Source organism: Artemia sp. Qi Xiang Cuo, chromosome 10 (genome assembly GCF_049724085.1).
Source record: "Artemia sp. Qi Xiang Cuo chromosome 10, ASM4972408v1, whole genome shotgun sequence".
NCBI lineage: Eukaryota > Metazoa > Arthropoda > Branchiopoda > Anostraca > Artemiidae > Artemia > Artemia sp. Qi Xiang Cuo.
Window position 1 is genome coordinate 45,692,371 of NC_142803.1, and position 24,474 is coordinate 45,716,844.

The 24,474-nt window shown below is 37.3% G+C and overlaps 2 protein-coding genes across 2 annotated transcripts in view; one reads left to right on the forward strand and one right to left on the reverse strand.

Moving 5' to 3' along the window:
• The window catches only part of LOC148947817 (GPI mannosyltransferase 3-like), a 35,283-nt gene extending 26,688 nt beyond the window's left edge, over nt 1–8,595 (reverse strand). Inside the window, exons 1-2 of the mRNA XM_089096242.1 lie at nt 8,469–8,595; nt 4,865–4,982 (exon numbers count right to left, since the gene is read on the reverse strand). Coding sequence (XP_088952368.1) covers nt 4,865–4,982; nt 8,469–8,584 — 234 coding nt within the window. The 5' untranslated portion in view covers nt 8,585–8,595. The remainder of the gene's footprint in view (nt 1–4,864; nt 4,983–8,468) is intronic.
• The window catches only part of ais (DExD-box helicase 52), a 141,300-nt gene that overhangs the window by 54,050 nt on the left and 62,776 nt on the right, over nt 1–24,474 (forward strand). Inside the window, exons 3-5 of the mRNA XM_089095461.1 lie at nt 14,875–15,032; nt 16,734–16,919; nt 22,420–22,675. Coding sequence (XP_088951587.1) covers nt 14,875–15,032; nt 16,734–16,919; nt 22,420–22,675 — 600 coding nt within the window. The remainder of the gene's footprint in view (nt 1–14,874; nt 15,033–16,733; nt 16,920–22,419; nt 22,676–24,474) is intronic.

Sequence of the window (24,474 nt, forward strand, 5' to 3'; positions counted from 1 at the left end):
ACTCTATACTCACTTTCGAATATTAAAAAGGGCAATTTCAATTTCCAATCAAATGAGCCCTTTTTGAAATTTCTATAACAACTTTCTATATAAACTTCATATGACCCCAGGGCATAACTTACAACCCTAGCACTGAGGGCTCTGAGGAGGTTATCATCCTAAAAAACCTAATTTCAAGAACTTTCAACTACGTTGAACAAAATGGATATCTCAAAATTTTAATGGATGTGTTTCGGGACTTGTGTGTGCGAGAGGGGCTGTAATCACTCTCCAATCAGTTTAAGCTGTTAAAAATGGCCCCAGTCCTTTCAAATTCCAATTGAATGATCCCTTTTGAAGTTTCTACGACACCGCTTTCAATAAAAACTTTATATGCCCCCAGGGCATAACTTATGAGGGCTGTGGGGGGAGGGGTTGTCATCCTTAAAGACCTAATTTCCAAAACTTTCAACTACGTTGAATAAAATGGCTATCTAAAAATTTTGATTGGATGTGTTTGTGGGAATGATGGGCGTGGGGGATGGGGGGTTAGTTGCCCTCAATTCACTTTCGACTATTAAAAAGGGCACTAGCCCTTTGAATTTCCAATTGAATGAGCCCCTTTTGAAGTTTCTACGACAACGCCTTCTATAAAAACATTATATGCCCCCAGGGCATAACTTAAAACCCTTGCCCTGAGAGTTGTGGGGTGGTGTCCTCCCCAAAAATATATTTTCTATCTGGAAATCAACTACGCTGAACAAAATGACTTGACTTACTTGACTTAAGGCTCCTGCTGAGGGTTCGGCGTAGAGAACGATGAGACTAGGCGCCTCCAGGTTGACCTATCGCTTGCCAGGCTCGCAGCTTCTTCCACTGGGATGTGGGCTTGGGTGAGGAATTCATCGGCTTTGGCTTTCCTCCTAGTGGGTGGGCGTCCTCTGGGTCGCTTCCATTCGTGTAGGGTGGGGTCGAAGTCGAATGCGACCCGTGCTGGGGCGCCGCGTGGCATGCGAAGGAGGTGGCCGTACCAACGAACAGTGCGCTGGGCGAGCTGTGTCGAGAAAGGAGTTTGATCGATACGTGACAGGAGAGTCTGGTTGCTAACGAAGTCAGTCCAGTGAAGTCTTTCTATTCTTCGGAGATGTTTCGTCTGTGCGACATCGATGGTGCTGAGGATAGATTTTGCAGCTGGGCGGTCTCCACTCCATACAGCAGGACGGTGCTGACTGACGCATTGTAAATGCGTATTTTGGTAAAGCGGTTTATGTTTGGCTTTCGCCAGATGCTGCTAAGCCTCCCATCAAGTGCTGAAGCTTTGGCAATTCGAGATGTAAGCTCTTTTGTGATCAAGTCATCATTCGACAGAATAGATCCCAGGTAAGTGAAGTCTTCAACCACATCTACTCGGTTGCATCCGATGTTGACTTCCTTTACAGTAGAACGGGACGTGGGGGGCTCAAGGAGCATAACTTTGGTTTTCTGCCAGTTGATCTTCAGTCCAACTTTCAAGGCTTCTTCTGAGAGCACCTGGAGAGCTTTGGTGACCTTTTCAACGGTGTTCGCAACTAGCGCTATGTCGTCGGAGAAGTCAGCCTTAGAGAATATCCGCTCTCCGAAATGAAGACCGAACTGAAGGCGATTCATCGTGCTGGTCGTAAAATTGTCTAGGATGCATTTTCGGTGCAATCTTGTCGGACGCCAGTATTCACGGAGAATATGGGACTGCGTCTTCCATTGACTTACATACAGCTTTCGGTCTCGTCATACAGCTTTTTAAAAAGTGAGCAATATTTCTTGGGTGGACCCGTAGTTCTTAGTATCAGCCAAAGTGAACGGCGATCAACAGAATCGAAGGCAGCCTTAAAGTCCACGAATGCGATGCACACTTTTCGGTGAAACTCTCGCGTCTTCTCGATCAACTGGCGCATAGTAAACATTTGCTCCGTAGTCGACTTGCCGGGCATGAATCCGGCTTGCTGGACTCTTCTCTTTCTACGTAAAAAGGTGGAACACCTGTCCAGGAGTGACATGGCGAAGAGTTTACCAGGAACGGAGAGAAGCGTGATCCCACGAGAGTTGGAGCAGATTTGACGGCTGCCCTTGCGTTTCCAGAGCGGCAACCTCATGCTAGAACACAAGTCATTAGATGTGCTTTCCGTCGGCCATATAGTCGGGGCGATCTGCTGGAGCCACGGAATCATCGCTGCACTTCTGTACTTGAGGAGTTCTGCAGAAATACCACAGACGCCGGGGGCTCGATTATCATTTAACCGTTTTACAGCACATTGGATCTCAAAGGTGGTAAACGGTTGCGATACGAGGTCGGAAGTAGCCTCGGGTGTGGTCATGGCTGCTTGAATCAGATCAGGGCCGGGATGAGCAACTGCCTCGGCATTCAGGAGCGTTGAGAAGTGACTGCTCCAGGCAGAGAGTTGGCCTGCATCGCCATCCGGCATGCTTCCGTCAGCAGACAAAACACGGCTCACGGTGGAAGTCTTCCCTTCCGTCAGCTCGCGGAGGTGTTTGTACAGGGAGCAGGTGTCTCCTTTTCTTGAAGCATCTTCAAGATCGCTGGCTTTCTTGTCAACAAAGGTCTTCCTATCACTGTGCAGTAGGCTATTGCGAAGACCATTGAGTCGTCTGTACTCTGGCATATTCTTTGCTAAGCGTGCCTTCCGGCGCAGCTCGATTACAGACAGAGTCTCCTGGGATATCCAGGGTTTATTCTTGTGTCTGCTGGGGTCAATGCTACTGCCAGCAGAATCGAGTATATAATCTTTGAAATACTTCCATGCTACTTCAGGGTCGTCCAGAACTTGGAGGCAGCTAAACCGGTTATCGAGATATCGAGAGCATACTTCTGTTGCATCTCAGATGTAGCCAGACTACTCAGATCGAGCTTGAGAGGCCGTCTTTCTTGTCCTTGTGCTCTCAGGCGTAGCCTCAGTGTAGCGACTACTATCCTATGGTCTGTGTTTCCAAGCTCGGCCGACCTATAAGTCCGGCAATTTGTTATTGACGAGCGCCAGCGACCCGACATCATAACATAATCGATCATCTTCTTTGTCTGGCCGTCGTTACTATACCAAGTGTATTAGTGTATATCTCGTCTCTGAAAGAGCGTGTTTGATATGACCAGATTATGCATATTGCAGAGCTGGAGCAGTCTTTGTCCGTTGTCCTTCAGTGAATCTGGAGTCACAGGGCTGAGAACACTTCTCCACACGCCCTCCCTGTCATTTACTGTCGCATCAGGGTCTCCCAGTAGAGTGACGATGTCGTGGGATGGGATTCTGGACAGGGTCGCTGAGAGCTCCGCATAGAACTGATCCTTCACTTCCGCAGGACTCAGATTCGTGGGAGCATAGCATACAATAATTGACCACTGTCTATGCTTGTTCTTGAGCTGAGCGATCGGTATTCTGTCTGAAATTTCTTTATAGGAGAGAAGGTATCTCTAGGATCTGACTTTCAGTCCAAGGACTATACCATTTGTCTTGCTTTCCGAGTCACCAGACCAGATCAGGTGATATCCTTCACCAATATCCTCGGACTCTCTTCCAACAAGGCGGGTTTCCGTAAGAACAAAATGGCTATCTCAAAACTTTTATTGGATGTGTTTGGGGGAATGATGGGCGTGGGGGGCTAGTTGCCCTCCAATCACTTTTGATTATTAAAAAGGGCACAAGCCCTTTGAATTTCCAATCGAATGAGCCTTTTTTGAAGTTTCTACGACGACCCCTTCCATCTGAAGTGCCCTGCTCTAAAGGAAAAAAAATAAATAAATTGTACATTGCTCCAACATCGTTTTTATATGCCCTCAGGGCATAAATTAAAACCCTTGCCCCTAGGGTTGTGGGGGAGTGTCCTCCTCAAAAACATATTTTCTATCTGGAAATCAACTAAGCTGAACAAAATGGATATATCAAAATTTTGATCGGATGTGTTTGGGGGAAGGATGGGCGTGGGGGGGGGGGCTAGTTGCCCTCCAATCACTTTCGACTATTAAAAAGGGTACTAGCCACTCGAATTTCAACTCGAATGAGACATTTTCGAAGTTTCTACGACAACTCCTTCGATACGAAGTGCCCGGGTATGGAAAAAAAAACACATTGTGCCCACATCTTTCTTTACTTAGGCATAGTATTTATTTTGTCTTAACTACGTGCACATGTTTGACATGCATATACACGAGCTGGTTTTTAAATACTTTCTTGTCGGAGTTTGGAGAATTGAATTCGTAACCATTACCAAATAATGCTGTTGGAGAGATAACGTTTATTTGGCGCTGCTTTATTCAAAGAGTCTAAGTGAAAGATAAATAACATACTGCTTTTTTTTAATACCAGTACGCCATTATGGAACTTCACTCGGTTAATCACTGTCATTCGGTCTCGTAACACAAACATATAGCAGTGGTATTCCGAATAACTGTAATTATTTTTCTATTTTCCAAGTCGAAGAGGGAACCCAAAAATATCATAACCCCAAAAAATATGATATGGAAATTCCTTTGTGTTTTATGAACAGCATAATACCCACACATACCGCTCAACTCCTCAACTCTTTTCATATTCAAGTAGAATATTGAACGTGTTACACTTAGTGATAATCAGAGTCATATAAGGATTTTGAATGCTTATGGTAGATGGCCCCAAATTGAGGCCCTAGGGCTCATTTCCCCTCCGAGTCTGTTTTTTCAACTTCTTTTCTACTAAAAAGGGCATTTAATGGTTTTGCATTTATTGATTACAAATCTGAGGCTAATTTTGCAACATACTTGCACAGCATAGCATAATATATTTTCAAGTAAATTGAATTTTACGATTGTGTTTTTAAATTGATCTATCCAAAACCAATGTATTATCCTTGTAGTACTTACTATTGTTGTAGGATTATCCCATTGGAAGTATTCTAGGATAGTAAAGGCCGTTGAAATAAATAGGGGATATAAACAACTTCGTATCTTTTCCTGAAACTCCCATGTTGCCATACCATACCTGAAAAGAAATTAAGTTTTTAGCTGATACTCATTGAACTAGTCCTTTACTGCTGCTTGGGGGTCTAAGTAAGGCCGTATCCAGGAGGAGGGGGCTAGGGGATTTGAAAATCCCCCCTAATTGTTTGTTCGACTCGTAAAAACATAACACAAATGAATATAAGCAAATTTTTGATGCATTTTTTAAAGTTTTTAATCCCCCCGAAACAAATCCTTTTTTAAAACCCCTGCCCCCCCCCCCCCAAAAAAAAAATCATGGATACAACCCTGGAACTATGCCTTTCACTAACAAGACCTGAAAGTGCTCTGCGGAATCCATTAATGCTTACTATTAAAATTCTGAGGTCTGTTCGCAATAAAATTAATGAGCCCGCAAGATTGTCTACGAATATAATATTATGCGTTTTATTGAAGATTGGCTTACTTTATACGAAGTATTTGAAAGTCTTAGTTGTCACTCAGATGTTATTGTAACACATTGAAGATTATTAGTTCCTAACAACGTCATGCTGAGAGAATATGTCCATTTTATCATTTTATTCTCCAGAGATATTCGTCTCCTCCCTGATCTCCCTGAAGTCTCCTCACTGAAGAGATGGGGGTAAAGTTTAGCGGGTCTGCATGCCTAATGTTTAGTTACAATTATTCTGCATATTATGTAGTAAGAATTGTTTTCTAACTTCACTGTCCAAATTCTTTACCCCCCCCCCCTAATGTGCAAATAAATAGCCCAAATTAGATATCTTCCATCTATTCTGTCACTTCTCTTTGTCGTGTCTCACGCTAAGCTGAAATAAACTAATCAAAAAAAAACGGTTCTATAATGCGTCAATGAATGAACAACTTGATCGGTAGGGGGTTTATCATACAAATACCAAAAAAATTTAAGGTTAAATTAAGTTAAACGCAACATATAAGAAAAAAAAATCCCATCTTAATAACCTTCAACATACTGCAATCATTGTAAATAGCCTGAATAAACACACAGAAATAACAAAAAATTGTCTCTGTTACTCCAGATTGTGTCTCGATAATCTTTTGTCATTGCTGTGTGCTTATTCAGACTATTTACGGCGATTGCAGTATGTTGGAGGTTATTAACATATATTAATAGGTCTGGTTATTAACCAGAACTAAATAACTAGTCTTTACATGCTCCAAACACTAGGAAAAGATGCTGGTTACAGGGAAGAGAAGGTGCAAGGAGCTCGGTCAAGTGAAGTTTTTATTTTTTATACGAAAACGCGTATGTACATATGACTGGAATATATTAAGTACGGTTAATAAGTTTTTGTATATATAGGCCTACGTTTAAGTTTTTCTTGATCGATCGCGACATTTCGTCTTTGGGAGAATGAATACGAACACCCTATGTAACCCCCAGTATAAGAAATGCTGCTACAGGCTACATAGAATAATTTCTTTTCTCAGTGGAGACAATAATTTACTATAAAAATGCATAACAAATAAGTAGGAAGCCTAGTAACCTGAAATCGTACTGTTAATAAAAAAATAAAATATTTATTTACAGCAGTGTATTTGGTTATCCACATTACCAAAAACTTAACAAAAAATGAATAAATTACTGCTTGAGAGAAGAAAAATTAAATTTTTTCATTGCGGCCGGATTCATTGCCGCTTGTCTACTGATACGTGGATTTTGCGATTTTTTTTTCTTAACTTAAGAGTCTGCTCTTCTGGTGTATGCATTACTGAGTAAACTAAATGCTGACCATTAGTTTGAATAGTAAGATAGGAAATCCTTTTCACATGTGTTTTCATCGCGAAGCATTTCTGATTATATTTCGCAATATTAAAACACATGCAAGAATAGCCTGTTGATATTAGGGTATAAGCCTAGAATTGGGGCAATTGAGAAGGAAACATGTTAAGAAAAAAAAATGTTACTTTTTAATATGCAGAAAGATTGTAGCTAATACATTTGAAGGTGTTTCCAATATACTTTCCACCCTCCCCCTTTTTAATGTTCAAATATATAACCCAAATTAGAAATTTCCTATGTGTTTTTCGTTTCTGGATTTCGTCATCGTTGATTCAATTAATGGGTACACAGGTTGAAACAAGGGTGACGCATGGCAAAATGCTTGGGAAATATATAATATTGGCGGTTCTTCCTTGTTAGCTAGTGCACACTCGAGAATTTGTATCGCGAAGATCAAACAATAACCGGTTTTCACGACCTTTATACTAGACAATTAGCTTCGGCTCGGTGGAAAACTGCATTGTAGGTATTGTAGCTATATTTTAATTCAATATTAATACTTAAGAAACAAATTTGGGTTATATATTTGCACATTAGGGGGGTGGGGGTAAAGTATAACGGGTCCAAAAATACTAAGTTTAGAATATGCAGAATAATTGTACCTAACACATTAGGCATGCAGACCCGCTATACTTTACCTCCCCCCCCCCTCAATGTGCAAATATATAGCCCAAATTGTTTCTAAAGTATTATATTTTTATCATGCTTAGTTATATTTCATTATGATTAACCTAACTTCTATTCTTGAGTGTTTACTAGCTAACAAGGAAGTTCAATTTTGGCTATATATTTGTACATTAGGGGGGTAAAGTATAGTGGAAGCACATTCAAAATGTGCTGCATATTATGAAGCAACAATATTCTTTTTTTTTTTAACATGTCTGCTTCTCAATAGCCCCGATTCTAGACTTATACCAATATTACTACATATTCCCGGTGATAATGACAATTTATCGTTGACAGTAAAGTATTAGCCCTCTCAAATGAGGAAAACCTTCTTTTAGGGAAGAAACCAAAACCATATTCACATGACAAATAAACCAAACGAATAGGGATCAAATATTTAAAACAACATGTCACTAAAAGATAGAACTAATGTGTGTCGTTAAAACTTGAAATGAACAAAAGTTGCCCTTAATTAGAGGGGGGCTAATCCCCTACATCCCCTCTGAACACCATCTTGTATCGTTTAAGTGGTTGCATGCACTTTATTGAAAACTTACTATAATGCAACGGATGCTCAAGTAGTAACTATAAATGCTTTATTCGTTTTGAAAAAAGTATATTTTTCAAATACTATATGTCAATACTTTTTAAAGTACTTTCATGCTCTCAACCAAAATATCAGAAATGTTTTGTTTTCAGTAAAGTACCAAAAACAGCTTAAACGTTGCATCGGGATTTATTGGGAAGCAATGCCCCTCCTCCTATTCAGGATGATTTTTGGTAGTTTTAATTTTTAGCCTTACTCATTACTTGCATTTGGAAAAATACTTTCTTTTCCACTCTATTTGTCTCAAACAAGAGAGGGATGTCTTTTCATCGCATCTGTCGTCTTTTTCAAAGGGAGCAAGCTTTATAAAAGTGTCTATCCTCAGAGATGAGCAGAGAATCAGGCTGTTCAGTACTCAGTAGGTGTGAGACCAACAATAAAGAGGGCAATTGCGAATGTCAGATCTTGTAACTTTATTTCAAGGATCTTACCCAAACTGTAGTCCATGAGCAAACTCCATTGTCTGGTAGTATTCATCTGGATGATATTGTGCTTGGGAAGAAAAAGAACATAAACATCGATAAATAATCAGATAGACAAACTTCATTTTATTTCTCAACTGACAATATTGTCGCCACTTCTTTGTACTTCTTTAAATAGTATGATTTGAACCATATCTAGAACCCGTTTTTTGCTAATTGCGCTACTAGGGTAATGCTTGTTTAGCTGTAAGGCTGTTCCATAGTTTTATTTTGTGTAGATTAAATGATTTTGCCGGTCATGTCTGACATAATTCCCTTTGAGTTTTAACATTCTGTTTTTTTTTTTTTTTTTTTTTTTTTAATTCTTAACATGGTTGCAGTAACTTAAGAGGCTCTAATCTGAAAAATATGATTCTAGGAGAGCAAGGAAACTGAAAATTATTTTGCAGTTAACAGTGAATAGAATTTTCACAAAAATATTCAAGTGTTTTTATTTGTTTCTTGCCAAGAAAAATGAGGTAAACATAACTCATTTTGGGAAACTGGAAATTGAAGATATATGTACACACACGTACATACATATACACACTCATATATATATATATATATATATATATATATATATATATATATATATATATATATATATATATATATATATATATATATATATATATATATATATATATATATATATATATATATATATATATATATATATATATATATATATATATATATATATATATATATATATATATATATATATATATATATATATATATATATATATATATATATAGAGTCTTCAAGCTATACTACCAGAGTCGTGCTGATCTGGACAATGCTATTGCCAATCCCTTAAGATCTATCTTGAGCTATTCAGGGTTGAAAAGTTCCGTTTTCTGCCCCGGCGCTGCTTTAAATGTCACAGTGCTGGTCATATCGCTGCCAACAGCAACCAACAAGAAAAGTGCTCACACTGTGGTGGCACTGATCATATGTCTTCAAGATTTAGCCCGCGTAAAAAGCCCAAAATTTGTTTAAATTGTAGTCAAAAAAGCACAATTGCTACCACGCCTCATGCCCATTTAATCAAGCACAGCCGTCTATGCCTCCTGTATCATGATGGGTTGCATGGTGTACAGTTGGAATATGAATGGTAAACTGCTGGACAAATTGCCATTTCTTAGTGAACTATCGACGAAATCCGACCTTATTTGCCTCTTAGAACATTTTCTCACAGAAGCCAGTGTCGACTTGCTAAAATTTTCTTCAGATCATCATTATATTATACAGCCAGCACGCAAATCCGGCAACCACGGACCCCCTTCAGGAGGGCTTGCTATAATCTCCAATTCTGTTCGCGTCCCCCCTGCCTGTCTCCAGAAAAGTGAAAACTTCCAGCTTATTAAGTGTGGGGATTTCATTGTAGCCAATCTTTACTGCCTACTAATTACAATAATATTGTTTCGGAGCAAAAGTTTGCTATCGCTTGCAAGAGACTCGGAAATTCAATAAAGAAATTACTAAGGGACGGCTTACCATTAGTGATTTTGGGGGACTTTAACTGTAACATTGAAGACAACAGCAACTCTCGTACCCAAGTGCTTGTAAGTTCACTTCCTAATGGATTCAAGCTAGCCACGAAAAACAAGCAATATTCTTTTATAAGTGTCTCTCAGTCTGTGTCGAACATCGATCAAGCTATTAGTTATAATGTTGAACTACCTACCTTACAAGTAGGACTTGACGGAATGTACTCAGACCATCTGCCCCTGTCTGTCACTATCCCATGTATTGTGAATGCATATTCGCCGAAACCTAAACCGAAGCTCGTGAGTGACTGGAAAAAGGTCTTCCGCCCTTTATTCCAACAAAAGTGGGACGAAGTCCTCGGAAAAATTAAGGTCCCATTTCATCTACTCCAGTGGAATGCTGACTTACCTGATACTGAAATAAGACTGCAACTGAACCTACACTTTGCTGAAATGTGCCACGCTTTAAAAATAGCTGAAAGCTCAGCTGTTCCAGTGTTGAATTGCGCCGTACATCTCGAGTAACAGGTTGGGCCCAAAACTCCGATTTGGTTAATGCAAAGGCTGCGGCCAAGTTTTGGCTGCAGATTTGTCATGAATGTGACAGGTTTGAAAGTGGTACAGTCAATAAAATTCATACTTCTACTAAATAGAAATTTGCAAAACAACTGCGTAAACATTGTAGTGCTTTATAACTCGAAACTGTGTTAAAAATTATGAATAATCGCAATCTGATTGGGAATCTGCGTGGAAAGCCTGCTGAGTACAATAATCCGACTTCCAGTACGATTGGTGAGAAAGAATGGGTTGATTATTTTAGTGCGGAATTTGCAGCCCCAGACGAGTCGAAAAACCGAATATTTTATGAGCAACTAAGTCTGCTCCTTACTAAAGAGTTAAATTATTTTGTTGTGAATAGTAGTCAAATCCGGAAGTGGGCAAAAAATTAAAGAAAAAATCGTCAAGTGGTGCCGATTAAATATGTGCACATCATCTATTGAATGGTAGTCCCCTTTTATTTCAACATCTTGCAATTGCTTACCAGATTATTATGACGCATGGTGTTGTACCAGATTTATTTTGCTTAGGATCCATAACGCCTGTACTGAAAAAAAGGAAAACCCGCAACAGAACCTTCTTCCTATAGACCGATAACTATTTCCTCTGTTTTTTCAAGCTTTTTGAATTGTTAATAACAGGTAACATTAGGAAGTGTTGCAAGGCCCCTCCCCACCAGTTTGGTTTCCAGTCAGGAATGGGATGCGCTCACGCATTACATGTTGCAGCAAATGTTCTGTTAGATGCGCACATTTCTATTGAATCGCTGGCTATGGATGATATAATAATAGGTGACATTAGGAAGTGTTGCAAGGCCCCTTCCCACCAGTATGGTTTCCAGTCAAGAATGGGAATGCGCTCACGCATTACATGTTTTAGCAAATGTTCTGTTAGACGCGCACATTTCTAATGAATCGCTGGCTATGGGTGAATACGACGTACGCCGCGCATTTGACTCGGACATACATGCACAGATAATGCTAGAATTACGGAAAAATGGTGTCGACCTAGCTATTGTTCGACCTCTCTATGATCTGTATCGCCAATTAAATGTGTGTTTACGCATTCCTTGCAAAACCCACTAGGAAAATCCATGTAAAAAAGATAGAAAACAGGGCGCTATTTCTTCGCCAGAGTTGTTTATTAATAGTATTTCCGAGGCACAGTCCAAAGTCACTACAAGCTGTATTCTAAGAGGAATAGATGTGACCAGAGTTGGATTTGCGGATGACATCTTGAATTTTTCTCGGCAAATAACATCCCTATAAAGTAATTTTAATATCCTGTCATCTCAGTATGGTGATATTGTCTTTAGATTTTATTTTTCAAAATCAGAAGCAATGTTGTTCAATTTGAATAAATCTGTTCTACCTCACAATCAACTAAGATCTCAGTCTATCAAGCCTGTGGAGTCATTAGTATACTTGGGACTGCCCATTGGTGACGCACTAATCTACCCATTTGCTAATCATCACACACATAGAGCGTAAAATTAGAACTGCGTATGGGGCCACAGTTTCTTCGAAGAGAAATCTTAATAGGTTTTCACTGGCTAGAATTTATAATGCTGTCGCGCTGCCACATATATTATATATAACACCATTTTGGAAACTTCTGCGTAAAGAAGATAAATTGAAAATCCGTAGAATTTTCTTCCGATATTTGAAGTTTCTGCTGCAAGTTCCACTGAGAACGAATAATTCTTACCTTATCCGGCGATACGAGTAACTGATCCATTTTCTGCAGTTAATCAGTTGCTTGACAAGTATTGTGCTAAGTTGAAGGGTAGCAGCCATCCTTGGCTACGTCTACTCTCATCACTTTGATTGATGCGTATTTGCTTTGTCTGTACCATTAAGTGGATGTTTTTTGTTTTCTCTTTTCTGCTTTTTTTCCATCAATTTTTATGTTTATGATGGGTGTAAAATAAATTCAATACTCACACACACACACACACACACACACATACACACACACACACACACATATATATATATATATATATATATATATATATATATATATATATATATATATATATATATATATATATATATATATATATATATATATATATATATAATAATAAAATTATTACGTAATAAAATTATTACGTATATGAGGGGGGTTTCCTCCTCCTCAACACCTCGCCTTTCACGCTAAGTTCAAATTTTGTTCCAATTCTTTAAAAATTACCCCTGAATCAAAAAGGTCGCTTAATTAGAATAAATAGCTCTTTTGAAAGCAATAAACAAACTTTAGCCTAAAGAGTGAGGTATTGACCAAGGGGCGAACCCCCTCATATATGTATTTTTTTCAAAAATAGGGGGCAATTGCTCCTTATATCTCAATTGTCACCACTACTATCCTTTGCTCCTTCTGAAGGTAGGTTCGATTATTGAACTTTGTATTTTTTAAAAGTATAAATGCCACAAAAATTTATTTTTTAAAAAATAGGGGGCAATTGCTCCTTATATCACAAATTTCACAACTACTAACATAAGCTCCTGCTGAATCTAGCTTTGAATATTGAACTTTTTAAAAGTAAAATACCACTTTTACCAATATCCATAAAACTCTATTCTGTATATGAAAGGGGCTGTCCCCTCCTCAACACCTCGCTTTTTACGCAAAAGTTTGACTTTCTCACGACTCTTTTTTTAAAACAATAAAAAACTTTAGCGTAAAGAGCAAGGCGTTGAGGAGGGGACAGCCCCTTTCATATACGGAATAATTTCTGTTCGGTTTAAGTTTTACCGTCGTTCCATGCGTTAAATTAAAAAAAAAATTTTTTTTTTTATTTTAACTACATAAGAAGTTAAAACCAAATTATTGTTTTAAGTGATGGTAGTAATGATAAACATAACGTAGATACGAGCATTAGCTTTCGAATGAGCCATTAAACGTGAATCTAAAAGTGCTGGTAGTCCATTAGCCCCAGCTTTTCCACTTGAGACATTGCACCAAAAGTGCCGTTTTTAGTGCAGTTTTGAAGTTGCTGATGGTTGAATTTATATGAAGAACGTAGATATGAGTAATATCTTTTATACGAGCTACTAAAAATCTGTATAGATACCTGCGATAGCAATACGCCCAAAAATAATACGTGTGATACCGATACACTGTGCAGCCCTTTCCTCAGGGGACTTGGAGGGTCATAATATCACCAACACCAAATATATTTGACTCTAGAAATATCTCTTGTAAGCGTCAAATCTATTAAGTATCTGATGTAAGCACCCCATTCTTTAATTACCCGTGAGGCATTCTTAACCATCGCAATACCTTTACGCTAATACCTCTTCGCAAAAAATTTGCAAATCTCGTAAACTAAAGAAGTAATTACATCACTGTTGCTAGCTCCATCATTAATCTCCAATAATGTAAATGCACCACTCATTTTTTCCTCTACTAATATCCTTGCAAATAAAAACTGTTCTCTTTGAATTCAATTCTCTTACTAATATGAATTTTAAAGAAAACTAAAAAGATACACCGGTTTTTTCAATACGGATTTAACCTAAAAAAAAACTTGTAATGAAACCCATGAAACGAATAGCCAAGTTTAAAAAAAAAAAAACCTACTAATCAACTTACAGATGAATGACCATGGATTTAACCGAAAAAAAAACAAACTTGTATATCATGAACTAGAAATCTACGTCAGAAAAACTTGTCCTTAATAGGACCAGTATTAAATGACCCTGGTAACCCCAATTCGTTGAAAACCTAAACACATATCTATGCCTTCAGGCGTAAGTTTGCATTTAGGTTTTCAACGAATTGTACGGTTACTACTTATATGTATATATATATATATATATATATATATATATATATATATATATATATTCGTATCGAGTGTTGGTATCACCAATGGTCATAGAAGATCGGGAAATTACTCACTCTAACGGAAATAAAAAGTTCTAGTGCCCTTTTAAGTGACCAAAAAGATTGGAGGGCAGATAGCCCCTCTCTGGCGCCCGTTTTTCCCCAAAGACATCTACTCAAAATTTTAAGAAGGCCATTTGATTTTGATTTGACATAGTTGAAAACTCCAAAAATTTTGTTTTTGGAGATGACATGACCCCATAGTCCGTGGGGAAAGGGCCGTGCCCATCATTGACATGTAGTATTTGATACTAAGAAATATACGTTTTTTTGGGGGGGGGAGGGGGTGCTTTAACTGAAAGATGTAACAGGTTTTATTTTTTTTTAAAGAAAAGTGCTGAATTAAACAGGGGACCCATTTCAAGGATAAAGAAAATTTATATTCGATTTCCAATAATAACTACTGTTAAATATTTGTTATTTTCTAGTCATGGACGATGAAGATGTTGATTCTTGTAAAGAAGAAGATGAAGAAAAATTGAAGTTACTCAGTTCTCATAGTGAAGCGTTGCTGTCGTCCAAATCAAGAAAGAAAAAAGTCAAGAAAAGATCCAAGCAACAGCTCCTAGCTTTGGAACAGGAACAGGTAATACAAATTAATTGGTGGTATCAGTTAAGGCTTTTAAGCCTTAACTACCGCGAGGACTAAGGCCGCATCCAGGGGAGAGTGTTACTGAGTTTGAACCCCCCTCCCCTCTTATTTTTTATCCGACTCATAAAAAAGTAACGAAATGCATATATACAAATTTTTGATGCGTTTTGTAGTTTTTTTTACCCCCCCCTCCCTGAGCAAAACCCTTGGATACTCCCTTGGTAAGGACCTTTATTTTTGTGAATATAGGTAGATATGATGTGCTCAAAGGCTATAGAAGCAAAAGATTAAGTAAGAAAGATCTTAAGCCGAAGAACAACAAAGAGAGAAAAAACTCAATGAAGAACAAATAAACGAGACTGTGGCCATTAGAAAAAAAAGATAAAAAACTAAAACGACGCGGATATTTTGCCTGCATGAAAACGAGGCATTTTCAGAACAGAATACACAAAGACAAAAACTAAAATAAACTAGAAACAAATAAGACCACCACCAATATTAATAAAATACAATTGTTGCAACTGATCCACATAGGTCACAGAAGCTTATAGAGTTGCTTCAATGAAAACACCAGAGCAACTTCAGTTGCTCTCTGTTTAAGGTGAAAACTTGTAAGAAATTCTGATCTTTAGGATTTGGGCCTATGCCCCCTTCTATAAACTTCCCCCTTCCCATCAACTTCTTATAAGAAAGGTAGATGTGCTGTGCATAAGAATTTCCTTTTATCTACATGATCGGAGCCGCAAATTGAAGGCTTCAACTTCAACCTCCCAATATCATCTTCCATAACCAAATTTACAGTAGAGAGTCCGGCAGACATTTCGTTTTCACTGAATGGCTTGAAGTTTATAGGAGAAGTACCCTGGCCAATGGGAAAGGGAAATAGTGGTTTTGAGATACATAGTTCTTTTTTCGGATCTCCAGTCTGCTTGAGCCTTTTATGGAAATTATTTTTGGCAAAGGGAACAGAGCTGCTGGACTTTCAGAGATGTTCACCACTTTTGAGTCCCACCTACTTTCGGCACCAGAGTTTCGGCATTCACTTGGAATTTGATAGGAGTTCACTCAGAGTCTAGAAGACGGCAATCAAGAACTCTTAGAAGTTGAACTTTACAACCCAGGCCGTACCAGGCTTTAAATTTCCATATTTCGGGAACTTCTCCTATAATCACGAACAGCGACTTGTAAACAAGAATTGTAAAGCTTGTACCTCTTCAAGGACGAGGGGTCACAAACTTGTGCTAATTATTACCATTTTTTCATTTCCAATACTTCCTAGGGTTATAAATCCTGTACTTATGCATGCGGTTACGAAGCAATTATCAATAATAATGCAACGCAATGACGTAATTTGGGAATTGCTAGTAAAGTCTTTATGTGGCGATTAGTCGGTGATAAACATAGAATCAAATTGTTTTCATCATATAATTCATATGAGACAATTAGTAGGGGTTATATTTTGAGGCCAAGTGACATAGCCTTAGCTTGTACATACTACAATTTAAAAATAATAACATAAATTGTGTTAGACTTAATGTTCTGGGAAAAAAGGACAAACCTTAATGGATGATGGATTCTAAAATTAACAACATTGATTGGGGTGTCAGGAACTAGAGAATAAACTTGGTTTTAAGGATATAGCGTATTTTGATGCAATATAGATGCGTTTCTCATAAAAATAATTTATTATTTCAGATAAATCACTTCCGAAAGGTGCATCGAATCTATGTCCAAGGTAGTGATGTGTCCAAGCCATTTGAAGATTTTACTGAAGTTTCGTCGAGATACGGAATGAATCCGACGCTAATTCAGAATATAAATGCCTCGGGATACGTTGCCCCAACACCTATTCAGATGCAGGCAATACCACTAATGATGGAGGTAAGTTAAGGCTTCCTCTGTATATCAACATAATGCATATGACGGCTAACAGCAATCCGCATTTTGTTTGTTAGAGAAATGCAGAGGATTTCCGAAAAAAAAATAATGGACTTTCAAATCAGAAGAATAAAAAACAAATAAAGCAAACAGAATTCACAGATCAAATTAATTTTTAAATAATAATAATTTTTTAGAGCACACTTAACTTTTCTTATGTGTTTTTTTTGTATGCGGTTAATTATTTCAACGTGCTCCAGTTGTGTTTTCTTGTAAATTCTTTTAGAAACGAATGCCTAAAGGTTCACTTCGTTTATCAGACCAGTCATGGAATATACATGCCCTCTCTTTGCCGGGGCTCCAAAAAGCCATATCGATCCCCTCCAACGTGCTGAGAATCCAGCAGCTCGCGCAACAATTTCTGGAAAGTGTGGTTCTGCTTTCTTTATCCGTTTGGGATGCCTAGGGAGGAGATGAAATTGTTGCATTTACTCCCAGCAGCCCGATGTGATAAGAAGGATCTATGGCTACCAGGATTTCTGCATAGCTTAAAATCGAGCTATTACAGGTTGTAAGTACACGGTGGCTATCATTATAAGTTTCGATTCTTCGGGTCTTAGAACAGTGGAACCTACTCCTTGTCCTATTAAGCCTCGCCTGTTTTTTTTTTTCCACCACATTTTTCCAGTAAAAGGAAAAGATTACCTTATCCTGCCCTGAAGCTTTCAGTTCTTTTAAGAATATTACAAGTAAAAACTTAGGACCTATTAAGAGCAGACGACGACCAATAATTCCGATGTTCGTGCTTACCCGACGAATAGTCAGAACTAAGGATAGCTAGTGTGCAATGGGGTCTAAATATAGTTTTTGCTTCAAGTGGTTTCGTAGGAAAAAAGATAATGAGTTGATATTTCCGTTTGTAAATTACCGTCCACTTTCTATAGTTTCTCCTTATTTTTTTGGTAGTATGTGAATTTGTCTTTAGGTTCTTTAAATTATGTCCTTTAATCAACGCGGTTTCCAGGGTTTGTTGTTTTTGTTTTTTGCTTCTTTTTTTTTTGGGGGGGGGGGGGTTGTTTATAAGAAAAAGACTTCACAAAACGCATGAAATTTTTTTTTTTTTTTTTTTTTTTTTTTAAGAGGTGGTAATTTTTTTGTGGGGAGTGGGAGTCGAACCGGTTACCCCTCCTGGATACGGCCTTGCCTTTAATAATTATGCTCGGAGGACGATCTGTGAACCTTTCTTCAATCTTGCTTGAATCTAATACCTTCTTTTAAATATTCTCTGCCAGCTTGTTTATGTTCATTTTTGTTATTTTTTTACGAGCCGGTAAAAAATTTCGGGGAGGGGGGAGTCGAGCTGGTTACCCCCCTTGATACGGACTTGCCTTTAATAATTATGCTCGGAGGACGATCTGTGAACCTTTCTTCAATCTTGCTTCAATCTAAGACTTTCTTTTAAATATTCTCTACCAGCTTGTTTGATGTCACGAATCCTTGTTTTCTTTGCTATCACTTCCTTTTGCTAACCCTTTAACTCTGCATTGTCCATCTTTGATTGCCAGTTAATTTTGGATAATCTTGCCGGTAGAGCTTGTCTAAATCCAACAGTTCGTGGTAACGAACTGTAAGTAAGGAGCGACCCGGCTCAATGGTAACCGAAACTCTAGAAAACGGGTTTTTGATACCAATAGATATATCAAAAGAATCAAATTTCAATGCTGATTTCAAATATATAACCTTCATCAAGTATAGTGCTACTCATCAAAAGTTACGTGCCTGAGAAAATTTGGCTGATTTTCAAAAAAAGGGAGGAATACACCCTAAAAGTTATAGAACCTTAATGAAAATCACACCATCATATTTTGCGTATCAGAGAACCCTACTGTAGAGGTTTCAAGCTCCTATCTACAAAAATGTGGAATTTTCCATTTTTTGCCAGAAGAAAGATCACGGATGTGTGTTTATTTGTTTTTTTTTCTTTTCTTTTCCCCAGGGGTGATCGTATCAACCCAGTGGTCCTAGAATATCGTGGGATGGCTCATTGGGACGGAAATTAAAAGTTCTAGTGCCCTTTTTAAGTGACCAAAAAAAAATGGAGGGCAACTAGGCCACGCTTATTTTTTTCCCAAAGTCACCCGATCAAAATTTTGAGATAGCCATTTTGTTCAGCATGGTCGAAAATATGATAAATATGTCTTTTAGGATGACTTAATCCCCCTACGTTCCCTGTGGGTGGGATAAATTTTATTAAATTTACCCACTTTTAACTTTTATTATGGGTTATGGGGAATTTACATTTAGTTTTCTGGTGGTTTGTTTTTGTGTTTGGGGTTGGGAAGGTGGGGTCAGGGCTTATGTTGGAGGATCTTTCAACGATGAACTCTTTCATGGGGGAAGGGAAATTGCCATGAAGGGGGCGCCGGACTTGCCAGCATTATTTATTGGTTATTGGGAAGCATACAACCATTTTCAGGAAGGATTTTTTCTGGAGGGGGGGGGCTAGAGGAGGGGGTTAATCTGTAGAATATTTCCGTGGAGGATGTTTCTTTGGGGTAAGGGACATTTCTATGAAGGCGGCGCCGGATTTCCAAGCATTATTTAAAAAACGATCAGAAATTAAATAAAAAAAAAAACAAGTTTTTTCAACTGAAATGTAAGAAGGAATATTAGAACTTAAAACGAACAGAAATTATAACGTATGTGAGGGGGTTCTCCCCCAAGTCAATACCTCGCTCTTTACGCTACAGTTTTTTTTAGTGCTTTCAAAAGAGCTATCTATTCTATCTAAACGGCATTTGTGATTCAGGGGTTTGTGAATCAAAATTTTTTTTAACTTTTAACATAAAGAGCGTGGTATTGACTAAGGGGAAACCCCCTCATATACATAATAACATATGCGTAATAAAAAAAAACAATAAAAAAAACAAGCAATACGGCTCAATAGTAATCGAAACTTTTAAAAACGGAATTCTGATGTCAATAAATGTATCAAAAGAATGTGTTTATAATGCTGATTCTAAATATATAAATTTTATTAAGTTTAGTATTACTCATCAAAGGCTACGAGCCTGAGAAAATTTACTCGATTTTTTAAAGAGGGGGAAACATCCCCTACAAGTGAAAGAATTTTAATGAAAATCCCACCGTCAGATTCAGCGTATCAGAAAACCCTATTACATAGGTTTCAAGCTCATATCTGCAAAAATCTGCAACTTTGTATTTTTTGCCAGAAGAAAAATATACGAATATAGAAGTTAGTTACGTAAAATAATTTGTAAAGACATCCATTTAGTAAAAGAAAAGTAAAACTTTGATTCAAATAAAAGATGCTATAACTAAAAAACGATCAGAAATTAAATAAAAAAAAACAAGTTTTTTAAACTGAAAGTAAGGAGCGACATTAAAACTTAAAACGAACAGAAATTATTCCCTATATGAAAGGGACTGTCCCCTCCTCAACGCCTCACTCTTTACGCTAAAGTTCTTTATTGTTTTAAAAAACAAAGTTGTGAGACAGAGTCGAACTTTAGCGTAAGAGCGAGGCGTTGAGGAGGGGACAGCCCCTTTTATATACGGAATAATTTCTTTTCGTTTTAAGTTTTAACGTCGTTCCTTACTTTCAGTTTAAAAAACTTGTTTTTTTTTATTTAATCTACTACAGAAGCAACAGTTGCGCTATCGATGCTGAAAATGATTTTCTTTGATTTTCGAAAAAGAGAACCGTATACCTCCTGTTAAGAGTGCTAGACCATGGGAAATCGACTTGTTATTTAAATCTTTGACAGTTTAACCCTTTCAGGGTCAAACAGGGTTCGTCTTTCTGTTAGTAGAAATCTTTTACTTCTATGTTATGACGAGTAGACATGAGGTGGAGATGAAACACTTGGCGTATATAGAAATGACATTCAAAGAAGTGGCACCAAAAAGTGCCGTTTTTGTGCCATTTGGTGTTTTACTCTGGTGTTACCAAAACAAATTTATAAGAAACATGTAGATGTAAGCATTAGTTTTCAAATAAGACCTTAGCCATATCTCTCCTTAACCGTTTCGAAGCTCCAGTGGCCTGCTAGTGCCTGGACAAAAAAAAAGGCATATCAGTGCTACCCAGGCTAAGATATGATTCCCTTGGGTTTTCAGGGGAGGGGGGGGGGTAGGAATGAAAACATCTGTCTTTTAAACAATCAGGAAAAAATTAAAACTGCTATTTTGTAACTTATGGGAGAGCGTAACATTAATTTTACTCGGTAGACGTGGCCAGAGAAGTCCCGAAAAATGTGACCATCTATTGTTGTAAACAAAACATAAGCAATGGATAATAAAAACTAAATTATTGGTTAAAATGGAAAGTAAATCAGTTTAAGTTTAATATAAATTTGATTTATGATGTTATTAGAATTCTTGGTAAATGTAAAGAAAAGCTTTTATTTTTTAAGTTTTTTAAGCAGACTCTATCTGCAATTAACTACAGTAGTAAGATTCCTTGTTTTATCCTTAACCGAAAACTAATAGTTCAACAAAAAATACCAGTTAAACCTAAAATTTACATTCGTCTATAATTAAAGTCATATTAAATTAATTATATTAAAAAAGCTTGTACAAAGTTTGAGAACCTGGGGTGTTACTCAAAATGAATGTGCACATTCTAAAACCAAAACGCTGCCTAAATTGACTCCTGTTAAAATTGTTATGTCAAAAACCTTGTCTCGAAAACAATATTTGCTGAATTTCCAAGAAAACTTTCCCATATTTGCTGAATTTCCAAGAACACTTTCCAATATTTGCTGAACTTCCAAGAAAACTTTCCAAAATTTGCTGAATTTCCAAGGATTTCGGTGGGTTATTTAAGTGGCATAAATATTTTTATCGCAAGGAAATAAATTGGATTCACATGGTTTGACCCTAATAAACTTAGTATTTGAAAGCGGATAAATTTAACTTACAAATAATCACAATTATCACAGGCTATGGCTTTCCAACTTTTTTTCCTTTTGAAATGCTGTATATTTGTTTTTATATGCCTTCGTTTCGAAGGGTCTCAAGATCTTTTTTGAAATTCTAGAAACTTTGTTTTGTTATCACTTTTTACTATTTAGTATAACCTAGGCAATAGTTACCATTTATGGTCAGCTTCAAAGAGAACTATTTTGCATAAGGCAATTTTTTCTAAAACGTATTTTTTTTAATCTTCAGTTTTACTTAGGCCAACAAGAAAACATTATTGTGGCTGATAGAACGTGATCATATTTCGCAAAAACTTTGTATAAGAAAAAAATCCTCAAAAATTAAATTTCTTAAGCAGCCCTAAATTTTGCAAAAAAAGAACTTGGAACGCTTATACTGTGGCATAAAAAAAGTCTTATTCAATTTTCGTATTCAGGATAAAAATTTGGATTAAAACACAATTAAGTTTGTTTTAGAGCCAAAACTTTTTTTATCAATGTATTTTTGGCGGCGAATCATGTTAAAAATAAAGACTAAACTTAGATATATTTATTTTCAGCGCCGCGAGGTCTTGGCATGTGCCCCAACTGGCTCTGGCAAAACTGCTGCGTTCCTCATACCCTTAATTCACTGTCTTGGTGAACCCCAGAAGAAAGGCTTTCGAGCTGTAGTAGTCTCACCAACTAGAGAATTGGCCCAACAGACTTATCGTGAGTGTCAAAAATTAAGCGAAGGAATTGGTCTACGAATTCACATGATTGAGAATGTTAGCAAGGCTGCTAAAAAATTCGGACCACAGTCATCGGGAAAATTTGGTGAGATAAAAGTTTATTACCAAATTTCTTAGGAACAAAATTGTTCGTTACCAGGATTCTGATGGTGCCCTTCGAACCGGTCAAGTTTCAACTGGTGAGTTCTAGGTATGAATTGGCAGTAGGCCCCAACGTAATGTTGCAGTTTGTATTCAATGCGCTACATAGTTACTCAGTATTACATTTATGAATGTACTCGACGTTAGATGTGCTTTGGTGATAAACTTCAGGCGATCCGACCTCCAAACTGCGTATCTAAACTCCAACTCAAAGAGCCATCTACATATCCTATATCTGCGATGTGTCAGGAACACCCGAGGTTATAAAGTTGAAACTTTCAGAGAATGTTGGAAATGATGCGGAACTAAATGAAATATTTGATGTGCATCCAGGTTGTCAAAATGGCGTACCTGCAGTATCTCAGAACGACTAAGGGTATTAAGTTTGGAGTATGTTGATGGTGATTTTGAGTTAAATCAAAAGGCACTATTTGCATCCAGGTATTTAAAATGGTGTATCCACAATGTCACTGGAACGAGTAAGTATGTGAAAATGAAACATTCAGGGAATATTCAGGATGATGTGTATCAACGGCTGAGTATGACCTTGAAACTTTCAGGGAGTTTTATAGTGGAGTAAAGTGGACAGGTGGACATAGGGACCGACAAGTCCTATAGAAAGCCAAACTTGGAACGAACAGAAATTACAATCAATAAATGAACAAAACCCAAAACGGAGAGAAATGAAAATAAATAATCACATCAAACATAAAGATAACAGATACTGCAATAGACGAATAAATGAATTCCAAACGAAATTAAATGAGTATTCCAGTTAAACATGAAAAGAACAGAAATTAAAGCATACAGAAGTAGCGCTAATACCACCTAAACTTTCAGAAGGCCATAGTGTTTTTTGTGCTTTACTGAAAACGATTTATATTTTAAGCAGTCTGTTTTTATTTGTCATAACATCTATAAAAACACAACAACACAAAAAATATCGCAAGGCTACTCAAGGTTTACCAATATGAGTGGTGCTACCCCCTCCCTCCCAAAGCCTCTAAGCGGCTTGGGTTTTATTTGCGTTTTATTGAGAAAAACATTTGGTTTGATTAGTTTAGTTTTATTTTGTCAAAATATCGACAAAGAATCTTCATAATCAAACAGTTCGTGGTAACGAACTGTAAGTAAAAAGCGACCCGGCTCAATGGTAACCGAAACTCTAAAAAACGGAATTTTGATACAAATAGATAGATTAAAAGAATCAGATTTTAATGCTGATTTCCAATATATAAGTTTCATCAAGTTTAGTCTTACCCATCAAAAGTTACGCGCCTGAGAAAATTTGGCTGATTTTAGAAAAGAAGGGGGAACGACCCCCTAAAATTTATAGAACCTTAATGAAAATCACACTATAATATTCAGCGTATCAGAGAACCCTACTGTTGAGGTTTCAAGCTCCTATCTAAAAAAATTTGGATTTTTCTATTTTTTTCACCAATAAATAAAAGGTTTGCTTGTTTTTTTTTTTGTTTTTTTTTTTTTTTTTTTTTTCCCAGGGGTAATCGTATCGACCCAGTGGTCCTAGAATATCGTGGGAGGGCTTATTCGAACAGAAATTAAAAGTTCTAGTGCCCTTTTTAAGTGACCAAAAAATGGAGGATAACTAAGCACCCTCCCATGCTCATTTTTTTCCCAAAGTCACCCGATCAAAATTTTGAGATAGCCATTTTGTTCAACATGGTTGAAAATATGATAACAATGTCTTCTAGGATGACTTAATCCGCCGAAGTCCCCGGG